General features: G+C 41.2%; 1 protein-coding gene and 1 non-coding gene across 3 annotated transcripts; one reads left to right on the forward strand and one right to left on the reverse strand.

Annotated features, from left to right (window-relative positions):
• The first annotated feature begins 3,193 nt into the window (after positions 1 to 3,193).
• On the forward strand, positions 3,194 to 17,143 carry Ei24 (EI24 autophagy associated transmembrane protein). Of its 2 annotated transcripts, none has more exons than XM_020185445.2 (11): positions 3,194 to 3,326; positions 6,955 to 7,067; positions 9,654 to 9,799; positions 10,395 to 10,455; positions 11,921 to 11,987; positions 12,494 to 12,618; positions 13,086 to 13,205; positions 13,549 to 13,660; positions 14,321 to 14,432; positions 15,008 to 15,082; positions 15,992 to 17,143. In XM_020185445.2, the coding sequence occupies exons 2-11, from the start codon at positions 7,026 to 7,028 to the stop codon at positions 16,152 to 16,154; spliced, it is 1,023 nt and encodes a 340-aa protein (XP_020041034.1). In that variant the 5' UTR covers positions 3,194 to 3,326; positions 6,955 to 7,025; the 3' UTR covers positions 16,155 to 17,143. The 2 variants fall into 2 exon arrangements, with proteins under 2 accessions (XP_020041034.1, XP_073922568.1); XM_074066467.1 differs by lacking the exon at positions 3,194 to 3,326 and adding an exon at positions 3,649 to 3,667.
• Positions 3,655 to 26,337, reverse strand: LOC109700307 (uncharacterized). Its single transcript, XR_012445581.1, has 4 exons — positions 25,443 to 26,337; positions 24,968 to 25,057; positions 6,529 to 6,600; positions 3,655 to 4,332 (listed from the first exon to the last, which is right to left on the reverse strand). It is a non-coding gene; the product is annotated as an uncharacterized protein (transcript).
• Between the last annotated feature and the right edge of the window lie 103 nt (positions 26,338 to 26,440).

The raw sequence follows: 26,440 nt of genomic DNA on the forward strand, positions 1-26,440 counted from the left end.
AATTCTTTTTGATCTAACCTTTTCTCTAGTTCCTGGTCCCCTTTTCCTATTGGCCTCAGTTGCTTTTAAGGTATCTGCTTTAGTTTCTGTGCGTTAAGGGCAACAAATGCTAGCAAATTTTTTAGGTGTCTTTCCTATCCTCACCCCTCCCTTGTGTGCTCTCGCTTTTATCATGTGCTCAAAGTCCAATCCCATTATTGTGTTTGCCCTTGATCTAATGTCCACATATGAGGGAGAACATATGATTTTTGGTCTTTTGGGCCAGGCTAACCTCACTCAGAATGATGTTCTCCAATTCCATCCATTTACCAGCGAATGATAACATTTCGTTCTTCTTCATGGTTGCATAAAATTCCACATTTTCTTAATCCATTCGTCGGTGGTGGGGCACCTTGGCTGTTTCCATAACTTGGCTATTGTGAATAGTGAGCCAGGCCTTTTTTTATGATGGATTTTTTTTCAAGATAGGGTCTTGCAAAGTATTTGGCCAGACGGGCTTCTAACCACTATCTTTCTATCTCTGCCTCCTGAGTAGCTAGGATTACAGGTTTGAGCCTCCGCCTTTTTATTTTCTTTTTAGGCAATGGAATCAAAACTCCTTGGTGATTGATTGGATGCAGAAGGAAGCAAACATGACCGTCTTATTTGCAGCCACACTGTCCTTGTTTCTGTGTCTGGCACATACCAGGTAAGGTTTTATCTTGAGGCTATGTACTTAGAATCTTTTTGTTTTGTTTTGTTTTTGGCAGTATTGGGGTCTGAACTCAGGGTCTTGTGCTTGCTATGCAAGTGCTTATGTACTTGGTTCCCTCTGCTAACCCCAGATCTTTACAAGACTGTGTCCTCCTCTGCATTTATATCTCAACATAAAGTCAGCTGCTAAAATAGGAAGCCAATGGCAGGTAAGTGGTTAGCCATTCTTTCTTTTTTCTTTTTCTTTCTTTTTTTTTTTTTGGTGGTATGGAGGGTTTGAAGTCAGGGCCTCACACTTGCTAGGCATGTGCTCTTACCACTTGAGCCACTCCACCAGCCCTTTTTTGTGATGGTTTCCAAAATAGGGTCTTGCAAACTATTTTCCTGGGGCTGGCTTCAAACCATGATCCTCCTCATCTCTGCCTCCTGAGTAGCCAGGATTACAGGCATGAGACACCAGTGCTTGGCTGGTCAGCCATTCTTAATAATGACATTGCCATTTTTTACTTTTCATCATTTATCATTATTGGGAATTATCTTGTTTTATTCCATTTTATCTTATTCTACCCTACTTTAGCTTATCTTCCTACTTGGATGTGAACTCCATTACAACAGACATCTTGTCTGCCTTGCTTACCACTAAATCCTATTATTCGAAAAGAGCCTGGCAAATAGAGTGTATCTCTTGCCAATTCTCCTATTTTGAGTTCTGGCTATGCCAAATAAATCTCAGTGCTCTCAATTTCTAGGTAGTTTTGTTTGTGCTGCTTCCTCTGAGCAGAACTTCCTTCTTGCTTTCTCCTTTCTTTGCTAACTTATTATCACTCAGAACTTTGTTTTCATTACGTTGACTTCCTTTGTCTATTTTTCCATTGGAAGGAAGCAAGGTGAAGGCTTCATGTGTCCCAAACACTCAGCCAAGGTTAATAACAGGTTCTCAGCAAATGTTTATTGGGGTCACTTGGGAACTTGTTAGAACTACAGAATCTTGGCCCTCACCCCAGATCAACTGAATCAGAATCTGTACTGAGCAAGGTTTCCTGATGATTCATCTGAACATTGAAATCAAGAGAACCACTACTTTAGTGATGATACTACACAGCCTAAATTTAACTGGGAGGCCTTGTAGTGTTCCATAACAGAAGGCAGATATGGTAAAGAAAAGGATGTGGCACTGGTATCAGACAAACCTACTTGGAATTTTAAAACTCAGTTACAACACTTAAAAGCTTGTAAAATAAATATGGAAAGCCTGGTACATAGTAGATGTTTAATAAATCATAGTCTTTCTTTTTTTTATTTTTGGTGGGACTGTAGTTTGAATGCCTTTTATTTTTAAAGACTGTCCACCTAAATAAAAAAAAGCAATCAGAAATTTTTCCAATGGGAAAATCGGGAATAGCATGAGTCAAGTCTTGCCTTTCAACTCATGATCCTTCTGCTTCAGCCTTCCAAGTATGGGGATTACAGGAATGAAACACCATGCTTGGCTTGTTTCTTTATATTTTATGATGTATGTTGGGATTTGTAATATTTTCTTTCATCAGTCATGTCAGAGTAGACTTATACTTAACTAAATTCTTTTTTTCTTTCTTTTTTTGCCGTGATAGAAATTGATTCCAGTGCCTCATTTATGTTAGGCTAGCATTCTACCTCTGGGTTACATCTCTAGCTCTAACGTCACTTTTTTTTTTCTTTTCTTTAGACAGGGTCTTTCTAAGTTAGTGTTGACTTTATAGACTCAAGTGATCCTCCTATCACAGGAGGGAGCATCAGCCACCATGCCTGCGTCTAACTTCACTTTTATTTTTTTGCTGTACTGGGGCTCGAACACAGGGTCTACACCTTGAACCACTCCACCGGGTGAGCCACTGGCGCTCAGCTCTGAATTACCTTGAGTGAAACTTGGCCTAAACGCAGAATTGTTTAGTAATCTTTAATGATAATAAAAAGAAGAAGAAGAAGAAGCCAGGTGCTGGTGGCTCACACCCTGCAGTCCTAGCTACTCAGGAGGCAGAGATCACGAGGATGGCGGTACGAAGCCAGCCCGGGCAAATAGTTCAGGAGACCCTATCTCGAAAAAACCCATAACAAAAAAGGGCTGGTGGAGTGGCTCGATGTGAAGGTCCTGAGTTCAAGTCCCATTACCATAAAAAAGCCTCCAAATAAATCAGAGTGATCCATGTTTTATCGTTACTAGCCTTCATAGGATTTTTAGAAAGACCAGCATCACTGTGGAGGTAAGCGGGGAAAGGCAAAGCGCCAGATATGGGATCAGTTACAAAGGGACTAGAGAGGAGGTGTGGGAGAGCGCCGCCATCCGGGAGCCCAGCGTCTTTGGAGGCGGCGAAAGATGCCGGCAGCGCCAACTACATTTCCCAGGCACTCCGGCCCCGCCTCCTCTCCGCCTGGCCCCGCCCACGTCCTGCTGGCCCCGCCCCCACTCGGCGACCCAGCTTGGTGCCCGCCCGACTTCCCAGCGGCCCCGTGCGGCCCGGGCATGCCCAGTGCGGGCGCAGCGGCCCGGGCCCTGGGAGCGCCCGGCGGAGCGGTGGCCGGGCGCGGAGGAGCCGAGCGGCTGGGCCTGGGGTGGGCGAGCGCCCGGGCCGGAGCCGCAGCGGCAGGGCTGTGGGGTAGGTGTGGTCTGCGGAGAGCAGGGCTACGGGACCGTCGCATCGCGGATCCTGGGCGGCGGGGCCGGGAGGGCGTGTGAGGGCAGGAGGGCCGGAGAGTGGCTCTGTGAGGTTTCCGGCAGGGACTGCGGGGGAGGACCCCGACGAGAAGGGATCCCTGCGGGAAGTGTCAGCCAGCCGGGCCGGGCGACAGTGAGCCTCTCCCTAGGTGCGGCGCGGCTGTCTTTAGTTGTCCCTGTGACCCGAGGTGAGCGCGGTCCGCGCTTTGTGCACTGCTGTGGATAGGGAGGGAGACCCGGTCCGAGTGGACTTCGGAGTTCGGAGGCAGTCCGTGGAGCCCGGTGAGAAGCGAGGATGTATACCTTGCCGGTACCTGGACTGGGATGTGCCGGCTTCTTGCTTTCCGGGACTGGTGCTTAGTGGCTTAGAAATGAAAGTGCAGGACTGTGCTTCAGTAGATGCTTAATCTGCTGTAATGACTGTCAGGAATTTAATGGCAAGGTTTAAGAAAGGTTACATAGTATTTGTCTATGGGATGCTTGGGTTAAACAAAAATCCTCATTGCAGAGCTTAAGCAAAAAGATGTCTTGGACCCAAGGTTGGAATACCAGGGTTCTGAAGTTTGCCACCGTTGCGTTTCGCTTGCTGTGACTTTGAACAAGCCGTTTAACTTTGGAGACTCAGTTCTTCAAGCTGTAAAACGCTGTGAACTAAGTGCATCTTGATACCCTCACTCGTAGAATCCTTCTGTGTCATTCAGTCTGTGTGGTCTCAGATTGTGGCAAGTTATTTTTATCCATGCCTCAGTTGTTTGTCAAACTGGGTAATTTATACCAAATACTCCTGTAGGAGAGATACTGGAAACAGTATGAAATTGAAGTGACTTGACCTTCAAAGTCACTGTTGGTTAGTAGGTAGGTACCTTGCGGGTTGGTGCATACAGAACCCAGGTATTAACTAGCTAGATTCAATAGGGTAGACATGCTTCAGACTCCCAGTCAGTGCCCTGTAAGAAATCCAGACTAAGTAATGGGCTTCCTCAAACCTCCAAGATAGCTCATTTGTTAGTAGGTTAATGTCTGTAGGGAATTTTAGGTTTTTACTCTGTTGGGCATTCTATACTCAAAAAAATATATGAATTTTAGATACCCTTAATTTGTAGATAAGCAAGTAGTTGGTTAGAGAGTGGATCCTTGATGGTCTTTATGAACTGTCTGCTCATCCTTGGGCTGTGGACTGCCTTTACCACAACCCTCAGATCAGTATCTGTACCTGTACTCACATGATTAGAACTCTGATGTGCTTGTTTTTAGGAGGCAGGAGTGGGAGTCTTAATAGATGTTTCTTAACCCTTGAAATGTCTCTAACTGAAGTGAGCACATGTGGGTAGGATTTGACCTCAGGAGCAGATGGTGTGTGTGGTATTGTGCAGGTTGCCTTCCAACTGCTGTGCTCCCTGCTCTTCCAGTTCTGAGTGGCATTGGTCCAGTTGGGTCAATGAGGTTCTTGAAGTGGTTAAAGGTTAAGGAAAGTGTCTTATGTTTTGAAGTTTGAATTTCATGTTGTCATTATATTAAGATTATGTCACTTCTTTTTTTTTTTTTTTTTTTTTGCAGAACTGAGGCTTGAACTCAGGGCCTTCACCTTGAGCCACTCCACCAGTCCTATTTTTTGTGAAGGGTTTTTCGAGATAGGGTCTCTAGAACCATTTGCCTGGGCTGGCTTCAATACTCCTGATCTCTGCTTCCTGAGTAGCTAGGATTACAGGCAAGAGCCACTGGTGCCCGGCAAAATTATGTCTCTTAAATTGAGAATCCTGCAGCTTGACAACTTTAGAATCCTAACTTAAAAAATTTTCCACAAGTGGGGTTTCTATTCACCTACAATTCACTTTAAAAGAATTAAATGAGAATAATATTTTAAGAATGTTTATACATATGAACTCTCAATTTCTTAATTTTTTTTGAAGTGTTAGCAAGAATTCAGTATAGCAGGATGAAGTACAGAGAAGTAGAAGAAAGAAACATTCCCTGCCTACACACAGGAAATGGGAGCAAAGACTCCTTAATTTCTTAATTTTTGAAGCTAGATTTCCCATTTACTTGAAAAAATGAGAAAGCCTTACTGTTTTAAAGAATACATATGTAAGCCAGGTACTAGTGGCTCATTCCTGTAACCCAAGCTACTCAGGAGTCAGGCAGAGATCAGGAGGATTGAAGTTTAAGGCCAGCCAGGTCAAATAGTTCACAAGACTATCTCAAAAATACCCAACACAAAAAAAGGCTGGTGGTGTGGCTCAGGTGGTAGAGCACATGTTTAGCAAGTGCGAGGCCCTGAGTTCAAGCCCCAGTGCCACAAAAAAAAAAAAAAATAGTACATATGTATATGTATATGTCCCTTTCTGGGGGGCCTACCATACTTTTTGTACGTATGTATGTATGTATTTATTTATTTACTTTGGCACAAGAGATGGAACCCAGGGCTTTACACATATTAAGCATGTACTGTATCACTGAGCTACACCCCCAACATTGACCTAGTATAAAATATGTGCTCACTTCAGTAGCACATATACCAAAATTCACTGTTTCTTGCATGATTACTAAAATTATACATACATGAATATATTTAAAGTTGAAAACAGCTGTCGCAGTGACTTGTGCCTGTAATCCTAGCTTCTCAGGAAGTGGAGATCAGGAGTGTTGAGATTGGAGGCCAACCCAGGTAAAGGTAGTAAGACTCCATCTCAACCAATAGCTTGGGGGTGGCAAGGGGAAGGGGGGTGAGGGGGGAAGGGATTGCCTGTCATCCCAGCCAAGGGGGAAGCATAAATGGGAGGATGATAGTCTAGGCTAGGCAAAATATGAGACCCTATCTGAAACTAAAGCAAAGAGGACTACAGGTGTGGCTCAAATGGTAGAGCACCTGCTTAGCAAGTGGGAGGCCCTGAATTCAACCCCTAGTACCGCCAAAAAAAAACCCCAGAAAACATAGAAATAGCTATTTGGAGAACTCAGTAGGTAGTTTCACATCATACCTTAGACCTTGCTGTGTGTTTGAGGGCTTTGTGTATGACTCAAGTGGCATATTTAGTAATTTTTATAAGAATTTTTATTTTGCTCTTGTATTTTCATTTGAGTGTTTGAGAATATCTAGTAAGCGTAAGAATTGCTTAAGAGGATACTGAAATGTTACCACTTACCTCCTAATTCTCAAAGGTATTTGGGATGTGTAGGAGGCTCAGAGGGGTCCACCAGTCCAGGAGCACATTTACCTACGTAAAAGTGAAAGGGTGGTGAGTAATTTCAAAACAAAACAAAGTTATGCCAGGCAGGCACATGTGCCTATCATCCTAGCCATTCCCAGTTCCTCCAGGAGGCAGAGGTAGAAGGATTGGTTGAATCCAGGAGTTTGGAACCAGTCTGGTCAACCTAGCAAGACTCCCCGTTCCCCCGCGCCCCTTGCCCCAATTCAAAAATTATAGCTTTTAGGTTTCAGCATTTGCAGGTATAGCTTCACTTAGTGCTGTGTTAGCTCTAGAATCTGTTGCTCTCCTATTAAAGCCACAAGAATGCAGGGTCATCAGACATTATAACTTTTTCCTCCGCTATATTCCATCTGTTTTCAGGTCCTTCATGATGAGACATTTTGGGGCATTTCTCTCTCCTCTGTGTAGCTGATAGTCTGGGTGGTGAAGAGATGGCTGACAGTGTCAAAACCTTTCTCCAGGACCTTGGCAGGGTGAGTACATCTCGTTTTGAGAATTTTGTTTCTTGACCTTTTTGCTGAAGGAACTGTCTAAGGAAATTCTTTAGGAGTTTTCGGAATTTTTCTCATATTTGTTGCTTCCTTCATATGGAAACCTATTCTAGTCCATACCACTTAAGAGATGGGAATGATCGTGTATCTTCTGTGAGCTTGGGAGACCTGTTTAATGAATGTCTTTAATGTTGGGATCCTGCTTAGCTTGGTTCCAGAGCCTTTTTTTTAACTTTTTATTTTGAGCTGGGAGTGGTGGTACATGCCTGTAATTTCAGCACTCACGAGGCTGAGACAGGAGGATCATGAGTTCAGCCTGGACTACACAGTGAGTTTGAGGCTAGCCTGGACAGTATTGCAAGACACTGTCTCAAGCAAAACAAAACCAAAAAAAAAAAAAAAAGTTAAAAGCAAAATAAGACCAAAAATTATACTGCCAAACTATGCTCTAATCAGCAGGTAGTACAGATTACTTAAACATGGCCAGCCCCTTTTGTGTCTCCTGGCTATTATTTCTAAAATTTGTTTTGGCTATAACAGGCAATAAGAATGCCATCCTTAAATCTACATTGGCCATTAGTTTCAGAATCCTTTTTTTTTTTTTTTTTTTTTTTGCCATTTCATGAAGTTAACTTCCCCAGTGCTACCATATACTTTGGACATAAATTTGTTTGGCACTTATTAAGTTGTAATGTAATTTTTTGGGTTTACTTGTATAATTTTCCTTTTGAGTTATAAGTTTCTTGAGTTCTTCATATGACCAATGGCTAGGTTATTGAAGTTGCTCAATATATGATTGGTTGGATGGATGGCTAGATAAATGAATGCAGTTCTTTGAACTGGGCGACAGATAATTCTGGTGTTATAGCACCAACAGTAACCTGGAGTTCTTCAAATATGTTTGGTAGTTGTCTTTGTCACTGTCTATAGTCTCCATAATTCCCTCCCTGTCCTATGTCCATATAGGACAGTTTTTCCTCTGGCTACTTTTAGAGTAATTATTCTCTCTCTCTCTCTCTCTCTCTCTCTCTCTCTTTCTCTCTCTCTCTCTCTGTCTTTTTCCAACCTTGGTCTAGCAAGGTTGGTTTAGGCAAGAATTGTTGATGGATGCTAAATCTGAAGGGTAAAACTTGATGGGCAGGATATATAAGGTCTTGCTATGCAGTCCTCAAACTCAAGATTCTCCTGCCTCAGCCTCCTAGTGCTGGGACTACAGTACACCACCATGCCTGGCTTTTGTGCCTTTTAATGTGATACCTTGAGGGCACACCATCACTATGATATTCCTGCCAAAAATGCTTAACTTGGGTTCTAATCATAAGGAAACCTAAGTCTTGGGAGAAATTAGTAAAATAGTTGGTTGGTATTCTTCAAAAAGAAAGGCAAAGGCTAAGAAGCTCATGTTGATTTACAAAGACTAAGTGGAGGGCTGGAGGTGTGACTCAAATGGTAGAGTGCCTGCCTAGCAAGCACAAAGGTTCAAATTGCAGTACCCAAGCCGGGCATGGTGGTTCATATCTATAATTCCAGCACTCAGGAGGCTGAAGCAGGAGGATCATGAGTTTGAGGCCCATCTGGGCTACAGAGTGAGACAAAAAAATCCACCTCCCCCCACAAAAAAAATAAAAAAAACAAAAAATACCATCAAAAAATAGAGAGGGAGGGGGAGGAAGGGCAAAGGGAAGGGAGGAAGGGAGAGCGATGTGGTAGCTATATACTATATTTGATTCTGGACTGAACTCTTGAGGGGCAAAATACCATAAAGGAGAAACTGAAATGTGGACTCTTCATTAAATTCTTTCAGTATTAAATTTCTTAAATTGATAACTATTCTATGGTAATGTAAAAAATGCTATTTTTAGGAAATACAAACTGAAAAATTGAAAGTATAGGAACATGATATAGCATCCTATTTCCAAATGATTCAGAAAAAAAGTGTGTATGTGTGTTAGTATGGTAAGATGCTGAACTGGTGAGCCAGGCACTGGTGGCTCACGCCTGTAATCCTAGCTACTTGGGAGGTAGAGATCAGAAGGCTCTTGATTCAAGGCCAGTCCAGGCAAATAGTTGGTGAGACCCTATACTCAGAACACACACACACACGCACAGCACACACACATGCACACGCACACACACACACACACACACACACAGACACACAAAAGGGCTGGCGGAGTGACTCGAGTGGTAGCGTGCCTGCCTAGCAAGTGTGAGGCCCCAAGTTTAAGCCCCAGTACTGCCAAAAAAAAAAAGATATTAAACGGGTGAATCTGGACAAAAGGTATTTGGAAGTTCTTCATTAGCTTTGCAACTTTTCTGTAAATTAGGAATCATTTCAAAATTAAAAAGAAAACTAAGGACAAAGGATGTAGCTCAGTGGTGGAACACTTGCCTAGATGCATAAAGCCCTGGGTTCCATCACAGAACTGGGGGGAAAAAAGGGCTCTTTCAGCTCTGTAGCAAAATAAATACTATAGTTTCTACTGTTACTTTATATTTTCTTGTATGTAACTTCAGAAAGTCTTCTCCAATCCATAATCTTCCTTCTAAAAATATCCTTGTTTATAGGGAATCAAAGACTCCATCTGGGGTATTTGTACCATCTCAAAGCTAGACGCTCGAATCCAGCAAAAGAGAGAGGAACAGCGTCGAAGAAGGGCAAGTAGTGTCCTGGCACAGCGGAGAGCCCAGAGTATAGAGCGGAAGCAGGAGAGGTAAGGAGGGAGACCCATGGCAGAAAATGTCCCTGGGAGGGCACCTTAGGAAATAGCTGATCCTTAGTATAAAGACTTAAAGTTACTTATAAAGACTTAAAGTCACTGCATAGTGACTTAAAGTTTCAGCACCCCATTATTTGTTTTGTAGTTTCTCATAGAAAAATGTTACAGTTGATTTCCTCCCCCCACATTGACTTAAACTAGAATCTTTGCTTAAAATGTTATATTTAAAAAAAAAAAGACCCAGAAAAAATTATTTGATTTGATGGATACTTGTATGAAAGTCTATGTGGATTTTTTTCATTTCTTTATTTAATTTTTCTCCTCCCTGCCTTTTTTTATTAATAGAATTCCAATCCTAGCCTTTCTCTTTTAATCTTCTGCCTAAGATTTCAGAAAAGAATTAAAAAAAAATTTTTAGAAAGCTGGTTCATCTGAAATATTTTTAATCTTTTCGTATTGACTGAGTTAGAACATTAGGTGCTCAAAAATAATATTGTGCCAATAGAAGGTATAAAATGGAGAGCTGCTGAGCAACAATTAGGAAATAACTTATGTGCCTGATAAGCCAAATACATTCGGTCTTTTCCAGTGAGCCTCGTATTGTTAGTAGAATCTTCCAGTGCTGTGCTTGGAATGGCGGAGTATTCTGGGTGAGTTCTTTTCCATCAAATTCCAGGTGCCTTATAACAAATCTTCAGGTTGTTGCTAGGTTAATAGTTCTCAGCTGTTTCCTTGAAACACTAAGACAAATAGCTTTCAACTGCTTATGTATATATGATTACGATTGTAACTCAGAATGCCAGGTGTGGCTTAAGTGGTAAGAGTGCCTGCCTAGCAAACATAAGGTCAGAATGCATGGTGTGGTAGCTCACACTTGTAATCCCAGCTATTTGGGAGGTATAGCTACAGAGGATCAAAGTTCAAGGTCAGCCCAGGCAAAATTTATCAAGATGCCCATCTCAGTGAACAAGCCAGGCATGATGGATCTACCTGTGATCCCATGGGTAGGAGGATAATGGTCTGAGGTCAGCCCCAGGCAAAACAGTGAGAGATCCTACCTGAAAAGCAACTAAAGCAAATAAATAAATAAATAAATAAAGGGGGTGGTGGCATGGCTCAAGTAGATCACCTGCCTAGAAACTGGAAGGCCCTGACTTCAAACCTCAGTTACTGCCAAAAAAAGATTATAACTTAGGTTCTGTGGATCTTTAGTTATTTTATTCCTATTCAGGAAAGAACATTTGCATGTACACAAGTGTTAGGGATAGTCCTGAATACACACTTTTATCTTGTTTTTAAAAAATGACTCCTTCAAAGAAAACAATTTAAAAAAAATGACTCATTCACAGTTTTACTATTATTATAAATAACAATTTCTAGTGATACTGTCTAGACATTTTGGCTAAGAGATCTATGGGAATCAGAGCAGAAGAGCACATAAGGCTGGGCAAGAGCAGGGCTTTCCTTGCTTCTGGCAATAGTGATTGACTAGAATTGATTACTAGTGAAACCCAGAGCAAAAAAGGTTACCTATAATTAACTGAGAACTAGCACAGTCTTTAGAGAAATGTGGGTACTTTGAAGAATTGAGAGTTAAATATATCCTTTGACTTTGGGTTTAGTGTAATTCAGTTTATCTTATATAAACATTTCATAGATGTTTGCAGATTTTAGATTTAATTAATAAAGATTACTATGGCCGAGGGCATGGCTCAAAGTTGTAGAATGCCTGCTTAGCATAAGGCCCTGAGTTCAAACTCTAGTACCATAAAAAAATAACATAACTCGCATGTATTTATTATATTCTCTTATATTTTGACCTGAATGATACTTGAAATGTTATTTGCCCCCAAAAGTTTCACTGTATTAGGTTTGCACCACTCAGCTGGAGTATTATGAAATACAAATGGATCTGATTTTCCAGATGGGAAATCTGGAAATCACACTGAAACTTGAAACTCTTTGTTTTAAAGAAAGACTTTTTTTTTTTCCCTTTTGGTGATGCTGGGGTTTGAACTTAGCCTTGTGCTTACTTGGCAGGTGCTCTACTACTTGAGCCAGGTCCCCAGCTAAAGAAGAACTTTTGATGTTTACTTTATTGCTTCTTTCCTTTAGTTCAGTCTTCTCTTGTTTTATCGAGTGTTTATTCCTGTGCTTCAGTCAGTAACAGCCCGAATTATTGGTAAGTACATACCTTGCTGATTGCTAGGGATGGAGGTGGGAGATGTTTCTAGTCTTCCTCAGTTTATTGAGCACTTCCTATGGGCCAGGAATTTTTAGTGTTTTTAACTCTCAGCAGCCCTTTGAGATAGGCATTGTTGTTCTATCCATTTTATGGATGAGGAAATGGAAGTTAGTTATTACAGTTAAACCATTAATAAGGGGCAGAACTTGGATTTAAATGCACGTGCTTTCCTGCTAATTGTGCAGTGTTAATCACTGACTCCATGAAAGCAGGCAAGTTTATTTTATGATAAGCAGCACATATCTGTGATTGCTCTAAACTGGAGTTGTGGCCAGAATGTGTGTCTACTGTGAACAAACCTCTTTAAGAACTGGATGTGATGATCTACTGGCAGGAAACAGAAAGATGTATAAGGAAAAAAGAATAGTAAGTAGGAGTTCCATATTTGGTCTTCTGGTTTTCCATTTGCCTAGTTAAACTAATAACTATTTTCCTTTTCTTAGGTGATCCATCACTGCATGGAGATGTTTGGTCGTGGCTGGAATTCTTCCTCACATCAATTTTCAGTGCTCTTTGGGTGCTCCCCCTGTTTGTGCTTAGCAAAGTTGTGAATGCCATTTGGTTTCAAGTAGGTCCACAGCAGAATAGAGTGACAGTTAGTGGCCATATAAAGACCTATTTCTCAGCCTTAACTTGTTGGCCAAGCGGCCAGTGGGTGGTTGCTTTTATAAAGTGGAATTATCATCAGGCCCTGGTGGCTCGTGCCTGTAATTCTAGCTACTTGGGAGGCTGACATGGGGTGGACCAAAGTTGGAGGCCAACATGGGCACATAGTTTGTAGGATCCCCATCTTCAAAATGACCAGAGCAAAATGGACTGGAGGTGTGGTAAAATGCCTACTTTGCAAGCCCCAGTCCCATCCCACCCCCCAAAAAAGTGGAATTATTATCTCCAGTTACTGAAGCATTTCATTGCGAGATGTCTGGAGGTTTTTCTCACCTCGCAGTTCTAGTGGCAGACCTCTGGTCTTAGGTTTGGGAATAGACATTAAGGTCATTTAATTCACGTTTTGTTGTACTATTTTTTCTGTTTCAGGATATAGCCGACCTGGCATTTGAGGTGTCAGGGAGGAAGCCTCATCCATTCCCCAGTGTCAGCAAAATAATTGCTGACATGCTCTTCAATCTTTTGCTACAGGCTCTTTTCCTTATCCAGGTGAGGCTGGCCTTCTAGATACTTGGGGAAATTTTAGAAAAAGCTTAACTAGGGGAACTTCACAAACACAGGATTTTACATTTGTACATATATGCCTTGAGGAAGGTAATGATTTTTAAATCATTTTTTCACTGAAACAACTAGAGAATTTAAGTATCATAAATTGTAAGAAGCATGAATTAACCTGTTCTTTCCTACCACTCTGGGTGTTCTCCACTCCTCCTATTCAAAAATTTGAGAAGTAGCTAGGAGGCTATCTCTGCAGGCAATGATTAGAGGTATGGATGAATAGTGTTAGGTATTGGAGGCTTTAGAATTAAGATTTGCTATATTTATTCTTCAGGGGATGTTTGTGAGTCTCTTTCCCATTCATCTTGTTGGTCAGCTGGTTAGTCTGCTGCATATGTCCCTTCTCTACTCACTGTACTGCTTTGAATATCGTTGGTTCAATAAAGGTAAGTCCATTTAAAGAAACCCAGAATGTACAGGCCTTGTTTGGAAATGCTACTGCTAAGCAGACTTAAACTGTTCAAGCTAAAGCCCTTGGCAAATGATCTTTGAAAGGAAGTAGCCTCATTGGCAAAAGGGAGCTCACATTTGGCACAGTGAGTATCACCCTTAACTTTGAGACTCAGGGAAGGGTTGATGTAGAATTATGCTGGTGCTTAATGTAATAAAATGGCAAGTTTTAGATAAATTAAATAGATACCAATACATTTAGATTTTTTTAGGAATCTTTAAAAAAAAGTCTTTGGCATATTCATCTGGGTGTATGTGGTTGATTTCTATATGATAAGATCCTTTTTGTTTGATACTTTGCTTTGTTGCAGACTAGTACTGACAAAGGATCCTGGTGTTGATTTTTTTTGTGGGACTGGCTGGTGTTAAAATTTATAATTCACTTAGTCTGTCAACTTTGAAATTGAGATTATTGAATTGTAAAAGCTTTGTATATTACCAGATTTGCACAATTCTATTTTATATGCTGTAGCTATGTTCTAAATGGCAGATCTGTACCTAAAACCCAAGCATCAAATAGTTTGTTTGCCATAGTTATTTAGTCATTTGACTAAAGTAAAATATGCAGCCTAATTATATTGACTTCCTTGTTTTAGGAATTGAAATGCACCAGCGATTGTCAAACATAGAAAGGAACTGGCCTTACTACTTTGGGTTTGGTTTGCCCTTGGCTTTCCTCACAGCAATGCAGTCCTCATACATTATCAGGTAATGTGGCTCAAGAGATTTGAAAAAGACTAGTAAAAATAAAAACTCATGTAGTAGCGAGCATCTTTTATTTGCTTGATTCTATGCCAGGCATTTTATATTCTTTTTTTTCTTGGTGTGGTGGGGGTAGTGGTAGTTTTGGTTGGTTATGTGGTGGTGGGTGGTGGTGTTGAACATTCTTAGATTCTTATTTGACCATCAGTAGACCTGTAAAGATTTTTCTTCTTGGCAGTCATAGACAGTTGTCAATTGGGATTAAGATTTAGTTTCCTGACCTTCTATCTCATATTCTTCAATGTTGCCTCCTGAAGCAGTGGTAAGCATACTCAGTGCTTAGGAAAGTCTTTTTTTCTTTTCAAAAGCTGTGTTTGTGGGGTGGCGGCATGACTGATATAATAGAGCTCCTGCCTAGCAGGCATAAGGCTCTGAGGTTTTTTTTAAAAAGCTGTGTTAAGGTTTCATTAAGTCATGGTGTTTGCACTGCAGGCAAAGGACTTTGGGTTTCTACTGTTTTCTTCAAAGTCATGGCTGTTGTGAAGGTGACTAATCACTTCTTCCCCCCCTCTCCCCACCAGTGGCTGCCTCTTCTCTATTCTCTTTCCTTTATTCATTATCAGCGCCAATGAAGCAAAGACACCTGGAAAAGCATAGTAAGTCTTGCCAATGATGAAGTTGTTTCTGTATAAAGGGGAGCTCTAATACAATTATATTCGTGAGACTTTTTTTTTTTTTAATAATCTCTTTTCAGGAAAACCTTAATATATAAAGAGAGAGAAACACTTATGGGACATGCCTTAAACTTTTCACATAAATTTGCACGTTTCTCAAATAGACACTATTTTATCTTTTTTCTCCCTATGTAGCCTGGGTAGCCTTAAACTTGTGATCCTCCTTCCTTGGCCTTCCCCATGCTGGGATTACAGGTAGGAGTCACCAAGCCTGGCATGTTATACATATTATTAAAATTTAACAATTCACTGGGTATAAGACACTTGTAACATCTGGGTAAAGCCCATTTTTGTAAGAATGGCAAACTATTTTAAAAAGTAGTGGCTATAATCCCAGCTACTTGGGAGGAGAAGGTAGGAGGATCATGAGGTCAAACTCAGGCAAAATTAGTGAGACTATTTCAAAAAGAAAAAATAAAAGGGGAGGGGCTGGGTCATGGAGACTCCAGGTTCAGTCCCTAGTACCATGGAAAAGAAAAGTGGGAATATATAATCTGGCCACAGAAGAGAAGTGCTTTTCAAATGAGAATAAATCTATGATTCCATAGTGTTTTGAGCAGCAGAACCTAGTGGGTTTTTTTTTGTAATGGTGGATATTGAACACAGGATCTTGTATACTGAGCTACATCCCCTGTCCTAGTATATGCTTTAGTTGCCAGTTCAGGCTACAGTGTATGTGCCTGCTATCTGTACTTCCTTGGTCAAATTTCAGTTGCCTTATTTTTTTCCTATGTAGTTTTAAATTTAATGTAGTCAAATAAGCCATACATAATTGAGACAATACTTTTAAGTCTACTGGGGAGCTAACAAGTTGGGTCTCTTGCCCTTTAGCCTTTTCCAGTTGCGCCTCTTCTCCTTGGTGGTCTTCTTAAGCAACAGACTCTTCCACAAGACAGTTTACCTGCAGTCTGCCCTGAGCAGCTCCACCTCTGCAGAGAAGTTCCCTTCACCACATCCATCTCCTGCCAAATTGAAGGCTGCTGCAGGCCACTGAGTTACCTGTTCTCCAGAGGGTATGGGTGGGATTGGATGGAGGCTGTGGCAGCTCTTTTCTCTGTTCTCCCATGCCAGGGAAGGCAGAATCCACTCTGCCAAGGGCCCTCTGCATTTTCCCTTCTCTTTGAGGAATTGGGATTTTTGACTCTGGTGCATGTAAGGCAGAATCTTCTTGACACCAGTATGTGGATTTTTACTACCACCGTGAGTCTAAAAGGACCACAGGTTTTTCTGCAGCTATTTTCTAGCATTTGCCAGCCCCTGTGCCTGGACTGATTTGAATACTTTGTTTTTCTCCCTGTGCCATTTTCCCTCCCATCTTTTTCCTGCCTTCCAGCACCCTTGGATGAATGGATTTTGTATTTCTAGCTGTTGTATTTTGTGGATTTGTTATTTTTGTTGTTTTTCTGTGAAGCACATACATTGGATGTGGGAGATAGAGGAGTTACCTCAGTTGCTCCTTAACACTCCCTTTATAGCCATCACTGTCATGTTTCTTGTAACTCAGGTTAGGTTTTGGTCTCTCTTGCTCTACTGCAAAAAAAAAAAGGAGGAGAAAAAAAGAGCCTGAAGAGATGGGACAAAAGGAAACACCTTACAGCCAGATCAGCTGGTTTTGAGGAGTAATTTTCTTTCTTCCCCTTGAAGGGGAAAAAGATTTTTTCACTGGTACATTTAAAGTTCCCCAACAATGGGGAGGTACCAATTCTGGACAAGTGCCACTGCAATATAGAATGCTTAGAGAACCTGAACTTTTCAACTCTGGAAGATGGAAACTTACTGTTGGCCACTGCCAGGTATGACTGGTATTTCAAAGGAATATCGGGTGCTGCAAATAGGAACTGAAAGGGTAAACTTATTAAACCCATTAAACCTGTGATTGGTGATGTTTTCCTGTCATTTTAAGAGACTAATGTGGAGGGCAGATGTCAAAAACTTGTACAATTTTAAAATGTCACAATTAAACGTGAGCTGATTTCCCATAAAGTGTGCAGTGGTTAAATTTGCAAATCATTCATGGATCATAAGACTTTGACTTGGATGATCTAGTTCTAGTTTTGAGAGATTAGCCCTGAAAATGACATACATTTTATGAAAGACTCTGACTTTGTGTGTGTGTGTGTGGTACTGGGGTTTGAACTCAGGGTGTACACCTTGAGCTACTCTACCAGCCCTTTTTTTGTGATGATTTTTTTCGAGATAGGGTTTCATGAACTATTTGCCTGGGCTGGCTTCCTCTGCTGGGTAGCTAGGATTATAGGTGTAAGCCATAATCTTGCACCCAGCGAGACTTTTTTTTTTTTTTTTTTTTTTGGTGGTGGTACTAGAGTTTGAACTCAGGGTCTCATGATTGCTAGATAGGCACTCTACCATTTGAGTCACTCCACCAGCATTTGGGATTGCTGAGTTGTTTTAAAGTGTATATGTACATCTACTGTGTATTTATGAAGGGAGAAACATTCTTTTAGATTTCAGTGCATTGAACATGCCATTTATAAGTCAAAGGAAGAGATTCAACATTTGGTTTACAGAAGCCTTTACTATATACAAGACAAAATAAGGAATTAAAAATTGTTGCTGGGAATTTTAATGCAAGTTTGAAATGTTTATGCAATTGATGTAAGGAGGATTTTTATTTACTTATGGGGGGTTATTTGTTTTTGAGACAGGATCCCGTTGCCCAGACTTGCTGTGAATTAATGATCTCCCTGCCTCTAACTCCCAAGTGCTGGGATTGGTTACATGTATGCATCACCATGCATGTGAGGAGGGTTTCTAGATTGTTTACAGAAAATTGTAAGATAGTTTAAAGTAAAATTTGCTTCTAGCATTTCTGAATGACACTTTTTTTTGGGGGGGGGGACAGGGTCTCATAAAGCTCAGGCTAGTCTCTGTTGCAGGTATGTGCCATCATGCCCAGCTACTTCTTGTCATTTGAAGATAGTATTGCAAATAACTATTTCCAGGTTGCTACAGAGGTGGTTTGAAAAAGGCCTCAGTATTTCTTCAGCTTGAAACCGGAGAGTAGTTGCTTTATTTAAGCTTAGTTTTTAAAACTAAGGTTTAGAAATAAGCCTAGTTATTTAAGCAGCCACATTCTTTTTTCTCCGATACTGTGCATTGGACCCAGGGCCTCATGCCAGCTAGTCAGGTGCTACCGCTGAGCTACAGCCCATTTTTGAGACAGGGTCTCACCAGGTTGCCGAGGTTGTTAGGCCTCTAACTTTCTGTCCTCCAGCCTGAGCCTCCTGAGTGGCTGGGATTATAAGCAATTGCCACCATACCTAGCTAAGCAGCCACATCTTTGCTGCCCAAAATTTGTATTTGTGCCAATTAGAAGCCTCACTCTTTAGAAGGCTGAGTGGATGAAAGTACCTAGTTTTATCCCCAGCACTGTGCCTGCCTATAGAAAAATGCTTAAAGTTTAAGTGATTGGGAGTGAGGAATCTCCAGTCTCATTAGTAGTTGAGAGATGACAAACTTGTATACTAGGGAAATCTGCAATAATAGAAATTTGGGAAAACCTCAGTATGTACAGAAAAGCAATGTGAAGTTTTCTTGCTTTTTCACTAAAAGCTCGTTTCAGGAGTAGTCATCACAGCTTGGGCAGGCACATATGATTTAAAACACTATTCTTTTTATTCTACCTTTAGAGGCCTGCACCACCATTTCTGGCCTATTATAGCAACTCTTAAAAGAATTAGAAAGTGAAAAAATTTCACTATGTGGGACTGCGTGTGTGTGGCTCAACAGGTAGGGTGCTTGCCTAGCATGGATGAGGTCCTGAGTTCAATCCATAGTTAACCCTCACCCCCCCCCACCAAAACAAAGTGGATGCTTCAGACCTGAGTATGTCCACTAGAAATATCTTATTTGTTGTGGTGCTAGGGATTGAATTCAGGGCCTCCAGCATGTTAGATACTAGTACTGAGCTATACTTCTGGTCCCACTAAAGCTTAGATGCACAGATTCATGCACTGACTTGCCTAACATAAAGCTTTAAGAGGAATTAGAGTGGCTCAAGTGGTAAGAACACCTGTCTAGCAAGTGTGAGGCCGAGTTCAAAACCCTAGTGCTGATAAAGAGAGGGGAATTGGGATAAATCCCAAAATGGCCAACTAATGGCCAGAGGTTTGTAAGCCACCTTTAAAAAAATGACATCCATTGTAGATATCTGTGGTGAAAAAGAGCAACTATGGCTCTCTGGTCACTTTACACCAGCTAATACTTATTTTCTGATTATAGCAGTAGTGCATTCAGCTCTATACTCAGGGTTCACCTCCATCATTGAGACTGCTTTGCTAAGGGTTATGAGTTCCTCAGCAATGTGGTGGAAACAGTCTGCTCAGCCCTCTTTAGTATAATCTACCTGAGCTATATGACTCACAGACAGAAGTCAAAAAGAAGTTCACCTCAGGTCAGTGTAACAGACTTGTCTAATAATGAGACCCATACATCAATGAAACATTTTTGGATGGATCTGAAGCAAGTCCATAGAACCAGTAATCAATCAAGTAGGGTAAGATATGACTTTAATAAGTATTTGAGCACATACTCTGTCAGGTATTTGCAAGGTACTGGAACCAGAAAGGTAAGATTACTGCCCTTCTGGACCTATCATTCCAGTGAGGGAGACTGACAAGCAAATGAACAGGAACATTTAAAAAATTATATAATCAAATAGCTACTATTTTTCCATAGGTTTCGGCTGGATAAAGTTGGAATTAAAGAGAATGATGAGAGAACAGGCCATACTGCCAGCCTCTTAACCTTCTTGTAGGAAGTGAATCTAAGGTATATTGTAGCTACTTTTGTAAATGTCACAATGTATCCCTGGTACAACTAAAATATGCTGATTTAAAAAATTAGCCCCCAAAATCCCCTCTTGACTCATTTCAAATTTAAATGTTTTATAGTGCTTTGAGAGCTATGGAAGAAATAATGACCAGATGATCAGCTGGATTTTGTTTTATTTTACTGTATTTTTTGGTGCTGGGCAATGAACCCAAGGCCTTGTGTATATTACGTAGGTGTTCTACCACTGACCTACCCAGCTCTAGATAACTAATTTGTGCGTGTGTGTGTGTGTGTGTTCTTAAGACAAGGTCTCACTATGTAACCCAGGCACTGGCCTTGAACTCATGATCCTCAAATTTCAGCCTCCCAAGTGCTGATATTACAAGGATGCACCATCACACCTGGCTCTAGATAATTAATTCTTAGCTAGGAATCAGCATGGGAGTCATCTCAGCAGCTTTTCCAAAATACATGTAACAGAACACCTGGCCCTGGAGATTAAAGGCTGACAGAGTGGTTCAAGTGGTAGAGTGCCTGCCTAACAAGTGCGAGGCCCTGAGCTCAAACTCCAGTACCACACAAAAGAAAATGTAGATTCTTTTTTGGCAGTATTGGGGATTGAACTCAGGCCTTGTACTTGCTAGGCAGCTGCCCTAGCATTTGAGCTACACTCCAGTAAGAGTTAAGAAATCTGAATAGCTACTTTCATAGAAACTTGAGAAGCTACTGCATCTACTACATAAGAGGAGATTGCTGTGAAAAGGAAATAGAAAAGTTACTGGAATTTAAAATGAGACTGCTTATAAAAGTGACAGTGAAAAGGCTACATTAGTGAACTGTGAGATAAAGAGGAAATCTTCCAAAACAAAGAAAATACATCAAGACACCGAAAAAGTTAAGATTCTGGTATCAGAGGAGGTCCAGCATTCATTGAATAGAAACTTCAGAAAATGACAGAAACAGAGACAAGAATAAAATTACCTTGGGTTTAGTCCCCAGCAATGAAAAAAAAATTTTTTTAATTTCCTGGAGTGATGATGAAAATTAATTTTCAGACCCAAAGGGCCTACGATGTATAAAGAAGGAAAAATGAAAACTATCAAAAAAAAATAGGTTACCCATAAAGGAATGTGGCTCAAATTGGTGTCAGATTTCTCAAGAACACTGGATGATAAAAGATAACATTGCAATGCCTTAAAAGTGTGCTTTTATGTGCACTACTGTGCTTTAAATGGAGTGGGTGGATCCCAATTTTGGCCCTAGAATTCTAAACCTAGCCATGGTATTTATCAAGGACAAAATATATGCATTTTTAGACACACAAAAGCATTAGTTGCTTTTCATTCAGTGTTTCTGAAAAAGTTACTTGAAAAATAAATCCAAGAAACAGATGCCTTACTAAAACAAAATACACAACCAAACAACATGAAACAGCAGTGGAATCTAGAAGTGCATTGGGAGGAAATAGTAGCACTGCTTTGAAGCACATTTAGAGAAGTAGGTTCTAGGGAGAAGAAAACATTACTGCAGTGTGCTACAGATAAAATGGAGGCATGTGGCATGTATTCCCTTCCATCAATGACAGTGCTATAGTTGGGATCTATCTCTTTCTCTCTCCCTCTCTCTCTCTCCTCTCCCTCTCTCCTCCCCCTCCCAGCAAGTGCTCTACCACTGAGCACCCCCAGAAGACTTAGTCAATCCAAGGCACTATTGGGAGGTGGAGGAAGGGCTTAGTGGAAGGATATTAGGTCATTGGGAGTATGTCCTTGAAAGGGATATTAGGATCCCAGCCCTTCCTCTGTTTCACAGCTCCCATGAAGTAAACAAGTCTCCTCTACCTTGGGCTGCTGCTGTGTGATGTACTATGCCACCACAGGTTTAAAGCAAGAGGTCTAGATGATCATGGACTGAAAACATGAGCCAAAATAAAACTTCTTCCTTTTAAGTTGATCATTTCAGCTATTTTGTCACAGTAACAAAAGTCTGACTAGCAGGAATAGAAAAGATAGACACTTCAGGAAAGACCTACATCTCTATATGAAAGTCCTGACTCCTAGGAAATGTTATTAAAATTTTTGGAGGGCAGTACTAGGGTTTGAACTCATGGCCTTGAGGTTGCTAGGCAGGCACTCTACCTCTTGAGCCACTCCCCTAACCCTATAATTTCTTGATTTCTATTATTTAATTTGTTTTTTTTTTGGTGATACTAGGGTTTGAACTCAGGCCTTTGCACTTGTTAGGCAAGTGCTCTACCACTTGAGCCATGCCTCTAGCCTGGTTGTTCATATTATTATTATTATTACAACATACTAATTATACAAATTAATGGGATTGTAACCAGGGATGAGTTGAGGAGGAGGTCTTTTGACTCATTACCCAGTTTTGAGTTTTGTGATTTTTTTCTTTTTTTCTGGTGGTACTGGGTGTTGAACTCAGGGCTGTGCACTTCCTAGGCACCACTTATGCCACTCTGCCAACCCCATTACTTGGTTTTTATGGTTCTTAAATATATTGATAAAAAGAATTTCAGGACAATTCACAAAGTAGAAAGTAGATAAAGATTTTATAAGGCAAGTAACAACAAAGTAGTGAAAAGCAGAAAAAGGAGTATGCACTCCACGAGCTTGAAGTATGGGTAAAGGGGAGTAATTTGTGATTCTTCCATTGGGGACTATTTGTATTCGTAAAAGTAGGTTAGGGGAATCTCACTTCAATTTTTCAATTCTCGACAAGTGATTTCTTTATATTAGGCACCTGATAATATTCAATAATGTTGTTGCAATGTTTTGCATTATCACTGGGTCTAGGATGATCTTACCAATCAAAGGATCTTGTGATATGGGTGCCCATTTTTCTTTTCTTTTCTTTTTTTTTTTTGGTGGTACTGGCGTTTAAACTCAGACCTCATGCTTGCTAGGCAGGCACTCTACCACTTGATCCGCTCTGCCAGTCCTGTTTTGTATTGTGTATTTTCGAGAAAGGATTTCTTGAACTATTTGCCCAGGATTAGCTTCAAACTGTGATCCTCCTGATCTCTGCCTCCCGAGTAGGAGTAGTAGGATTTTAGGCATGAGCCAACAGTGCCCAGCTGGGTACCTATTTATGGTAACTTTTTTTTTTTTTGGTGGTTCTGGGGTTTGAACTCAGGGACTTGGGCTTGGTAGGCAGGTACTGTAACTTGAGTCATGCCCCCAGTCATTTTTTGCTTTGTTATTTTTAAATAGGACTGCAGTCCTCCTACTTATGTCTCCTGTGACTGGGATTACAGGTAGCCCAGCTTTCTTGGTGGAGGTAGGGTCTTGCAAACTTTTTGCCTGGGGTGGTCTTGAATCTCATCAATCTCTGCATCCATCTGGAGTAGCTGGGATTACAGACATGAGCTCCCCAAGCCTGGCTTATGTCTTGTAATTTTTTTTTTGAGGTACTGCTTCCTTCCTTCCCTCTTTCCCTCCCTCGCTTCCTCCCTCCCTCCCTTCCTTCTGCTGTGGTTTACTTGGTGGGTGGTCTACTGCTTGAGCCATGACATTAGCCCTTGTGTCCTTTTCTTAAAGATTATTTAGTACAATGTCTAATTTTAACTATGCAGTCCTAACACTGTTTTTGCAATTTTAGCTCTTGTTTCTGCTTTCTTCAATTCTCATGTAACCTATGCTAGCCTGCCTCAGGTTTCGCTGTGATGTTTCCATACATGCATACAGTGTATGCATCTTGTGTTGATCATGTCCATTTACCCTTTTTGTATTCTCTCATTCTCCTTCTTTGTCTCTTCCCAGTCCATAATAATTCCTCTTCTACTTTGCAGGTCCTCTTTTTTTTTAAATTTCTCCATATAAGAAAACACATGTAGTACTTATTTTGTTTAGTATGGTTCCATCCTATTTCCTGCAAATAACAAAATCTCATTCTTGTTTATGCTAGATAATACTCCATTGTGTATCATATTTTCTTTATGTATTCATTTGTTGACAGGAATGTAGGCTGACTCCATATCGTATTGTGAATAGTGCTGCCAAATGTTATTTTAAGCAACTGAAGGAACCACTAAGTCAATACTTTTGGTGAGAAGGAAAGAGAATTAACTGATAAACTGAATTCATGTGTGACCTATGGGTTTATTATTGTTATTATTATTTGGTGGGATTGGGGTTTGAACTCAGGGTTTTATGCTTGGAAAGCAGGAGGTCTACCACTTGAACCACACATTTATGTGTGGGTTTATTTATATTTCTTGAAATACCTAGTTTTCCTGGCTTTGCTTTTATTTAAAGATTAGCTTTTCCACATGGTGTGGTATCCAAGACACAGCCTAAAAATAGCTTCCATTTTAAACTTTGTGATTAATAGTGTATTTTGACTTCTGAAAGGTGATTTGATTTTAGTACCTAGAACCGGAAATAACGTTGTTTTTCAGAAACATGTTCAATAATGAAAAAAAAAGAATTATCAACATTTTAATAGTCTTAGCAGTACTTTTAAAAAAAAAACTTTAAAGCAATCTTTTGCCAGGCACTGATGGCTCACACCTGTAATCCTAGCTACTCAGGAGGCAGAGATCAGGAGGATAACGGTGTGAAGCCAGCCCAGGCAAATAGTTCATGAGACCCTATCTTGAAAAAACCCTTTACAAAAAAGAGTTGGTAGAGTGGATTAAGGTGTAGGCTGAGTTCAAGCCCAGTACCAAAGAAAATTTTTTTTTTCAAATTTTAATTCCTTTTTTTAAAAAAGAAAAACTCTTGCCAGGCTCTGGTGGTTCAAGCCTGTAATCCTAGCTACTCAGGAGGCAGAGATCAGGAGAATGGCAGTTTGAAGCCATCCTGGGTCAGTAGTTCATGCGACCCTATCTCGAAAAAACCCAACATGCAAAAGGACTGGCAGAATGGCTCAAGTAGTAGAGCACCTGTCTAGCAAGCATGAGGCCCTGAGTTAAAACCCCAGTACTACAACAACAACAACAAAAAACCCCAAAAAACAAAAACCAAACTCTTGGCCCCCCACCCACAGGTGCTCTCTTACCATATGATGCAATGCCTGCACGTTATGACGCCAGAAGGCATTCTGTCAGATATGTCCCTTCCATCTTGACCGTCTTAGACTCTAGAAAAACTAAAAAGAAAACCTTTTTTTGTTTGTTTTTGAGATATGGTCTCCCTATGCAGGTCAGGCTGGTATGAAACTGGAGATCCTCTTGCCCCAGTCTCCCGAGTGCTGGTATTACAGGCATGGGCCTTATATTTCCTCTTCTATAAGTAAAATTAGGTGGAATATTTACTATAAAAACAAAACAAAGTAGCGGAGCTATTGATTTATAACGGATGGAGTAAGCCTGTTCACGTGACTTTTGCGAAACTACATGTGATTTAAATAATGTAGTTTCTTTTTTCCTTTTTGCTGGTACTGGGGCTTGAACGTGGGGCCTACACCTTGAGCTACTCCACCAGCCCATTATCTTAGTAGGTTTTTTCAGGATAGGGTCACCTGAACTACTTACCCAGGCTGGCTCTGAACCGCGATCCTCCTGTTCTCTGCCTTCTGAGTAGCTAGGATTACAGGCGTGAGCCACTGACGCCGGCCTTAAAAATGCACCGTCAGTAAGTTTGTTGGGTTCCCTTCATGGGAGAATAACTGGGAAAGGGTGTGGCACTGGCAACCACATCTGCACCGTGGCCGGCAGCTCGCACCTTTTCCGGTCCTGCCTTTTCACTGCGGAATGGAAGTGCCTGAACACTTCAGTGCACACGTTTGTGCTGAAAGATGACGGCACTGCCCCCTCCCTGAGCCCAGCAATGTTTTGGGGAAAGAAGGAAGAGGCAACATAGGGAAAACACTCTGCAGGTGTCTTAGGAAGGGGTGAGCTAAGTCGGGTCGGGCGGCCTCTTGTTCCCACGAGGCCGGGTCCCCTGCTGGGGAGAACTGGCTAGCCGGGCACTGGCGGTTCTTCCATCGTAACCCTACAATCCTTTTAGGCCTACGGGGACTTTTCTCAAAGCCGGGGGCTGAAGTATGGGGAAATGCCTCGTGAAATGTTAGGCATCCCCCTTATCGTAGTTATCGGAGCGTAGTATAAATATTTCTTCAGCGCATTGGCAGACAAATTCTGATTCGCTCAAGGCATGTTTTCATTTAGAATAGGTGCAACATTCTTCCCTCCGGTCCTTTAACCTTTTATTAGGTAACGTTCCATTTGTTAAAACGCGGAGACGGCAGTTTCACTGTACCGCTTTTTGGGATTTGTAGTTTCCGTCAGTTTCCCAGGGTAGTTTCCGCTTTTTGATCACGTGGCTGGGGTAAACGGGCCACACCTTCCCACCACGACTCCTTCCCAGTCCGCAGACCGACACGTCACTCCTCGACCTTCAACCAAACTGCTCGGAGCACGTTCTTTCCGCGCTCTTCGCTCTCACGCATCGGCCTATGGCAGCTCGGTGTGAGCATGTAGTCCCGCCTTCAGGCTGCTAAGTGATACCTGCAGCGACCAGTTAGGAAGTG

Source organism: Castor canadensis, chromosome 2 (assembly GCF_047511655.1).
Source record: "Castor canadensis chromosome 2, mCasCan1.hap1v2, whole genome shotgun sequence".
Taxonomy (NCBI): domain Eukaryota; kingdom Metazoa; phylum Chordata; class Mammalia; order Rodentia; family Castoridae; genus Castor; species Castor canadensis.

What these genes read in the sequence shown, in the direction of transcription:
- Ei24 (XM_020185445.2), top strand. Translation starts at nt 7,026, where the DNA reads ATGGCTGACAGTGTCAAAACCTTTCTCCAGGACCTTGGCAGG. An exon ending in AGTAACAGCCCGAATTATTG is followed by an intron (nt 11,988 to 12,493) that starts GTAAGTACATAC and finishes TCCTTTTCTTAG; the next exon opens with GTGATCCATCACTGCATGGA. An exon ending in TGAATGCCATTTGGTTTCAA is followed by an intron (nt 12,619 to 13,085) that starts GTAGGTCCACAG and finishes TTTCTGTTTCAG; the next exon opens with GATATAGCCGACCTGGCATT.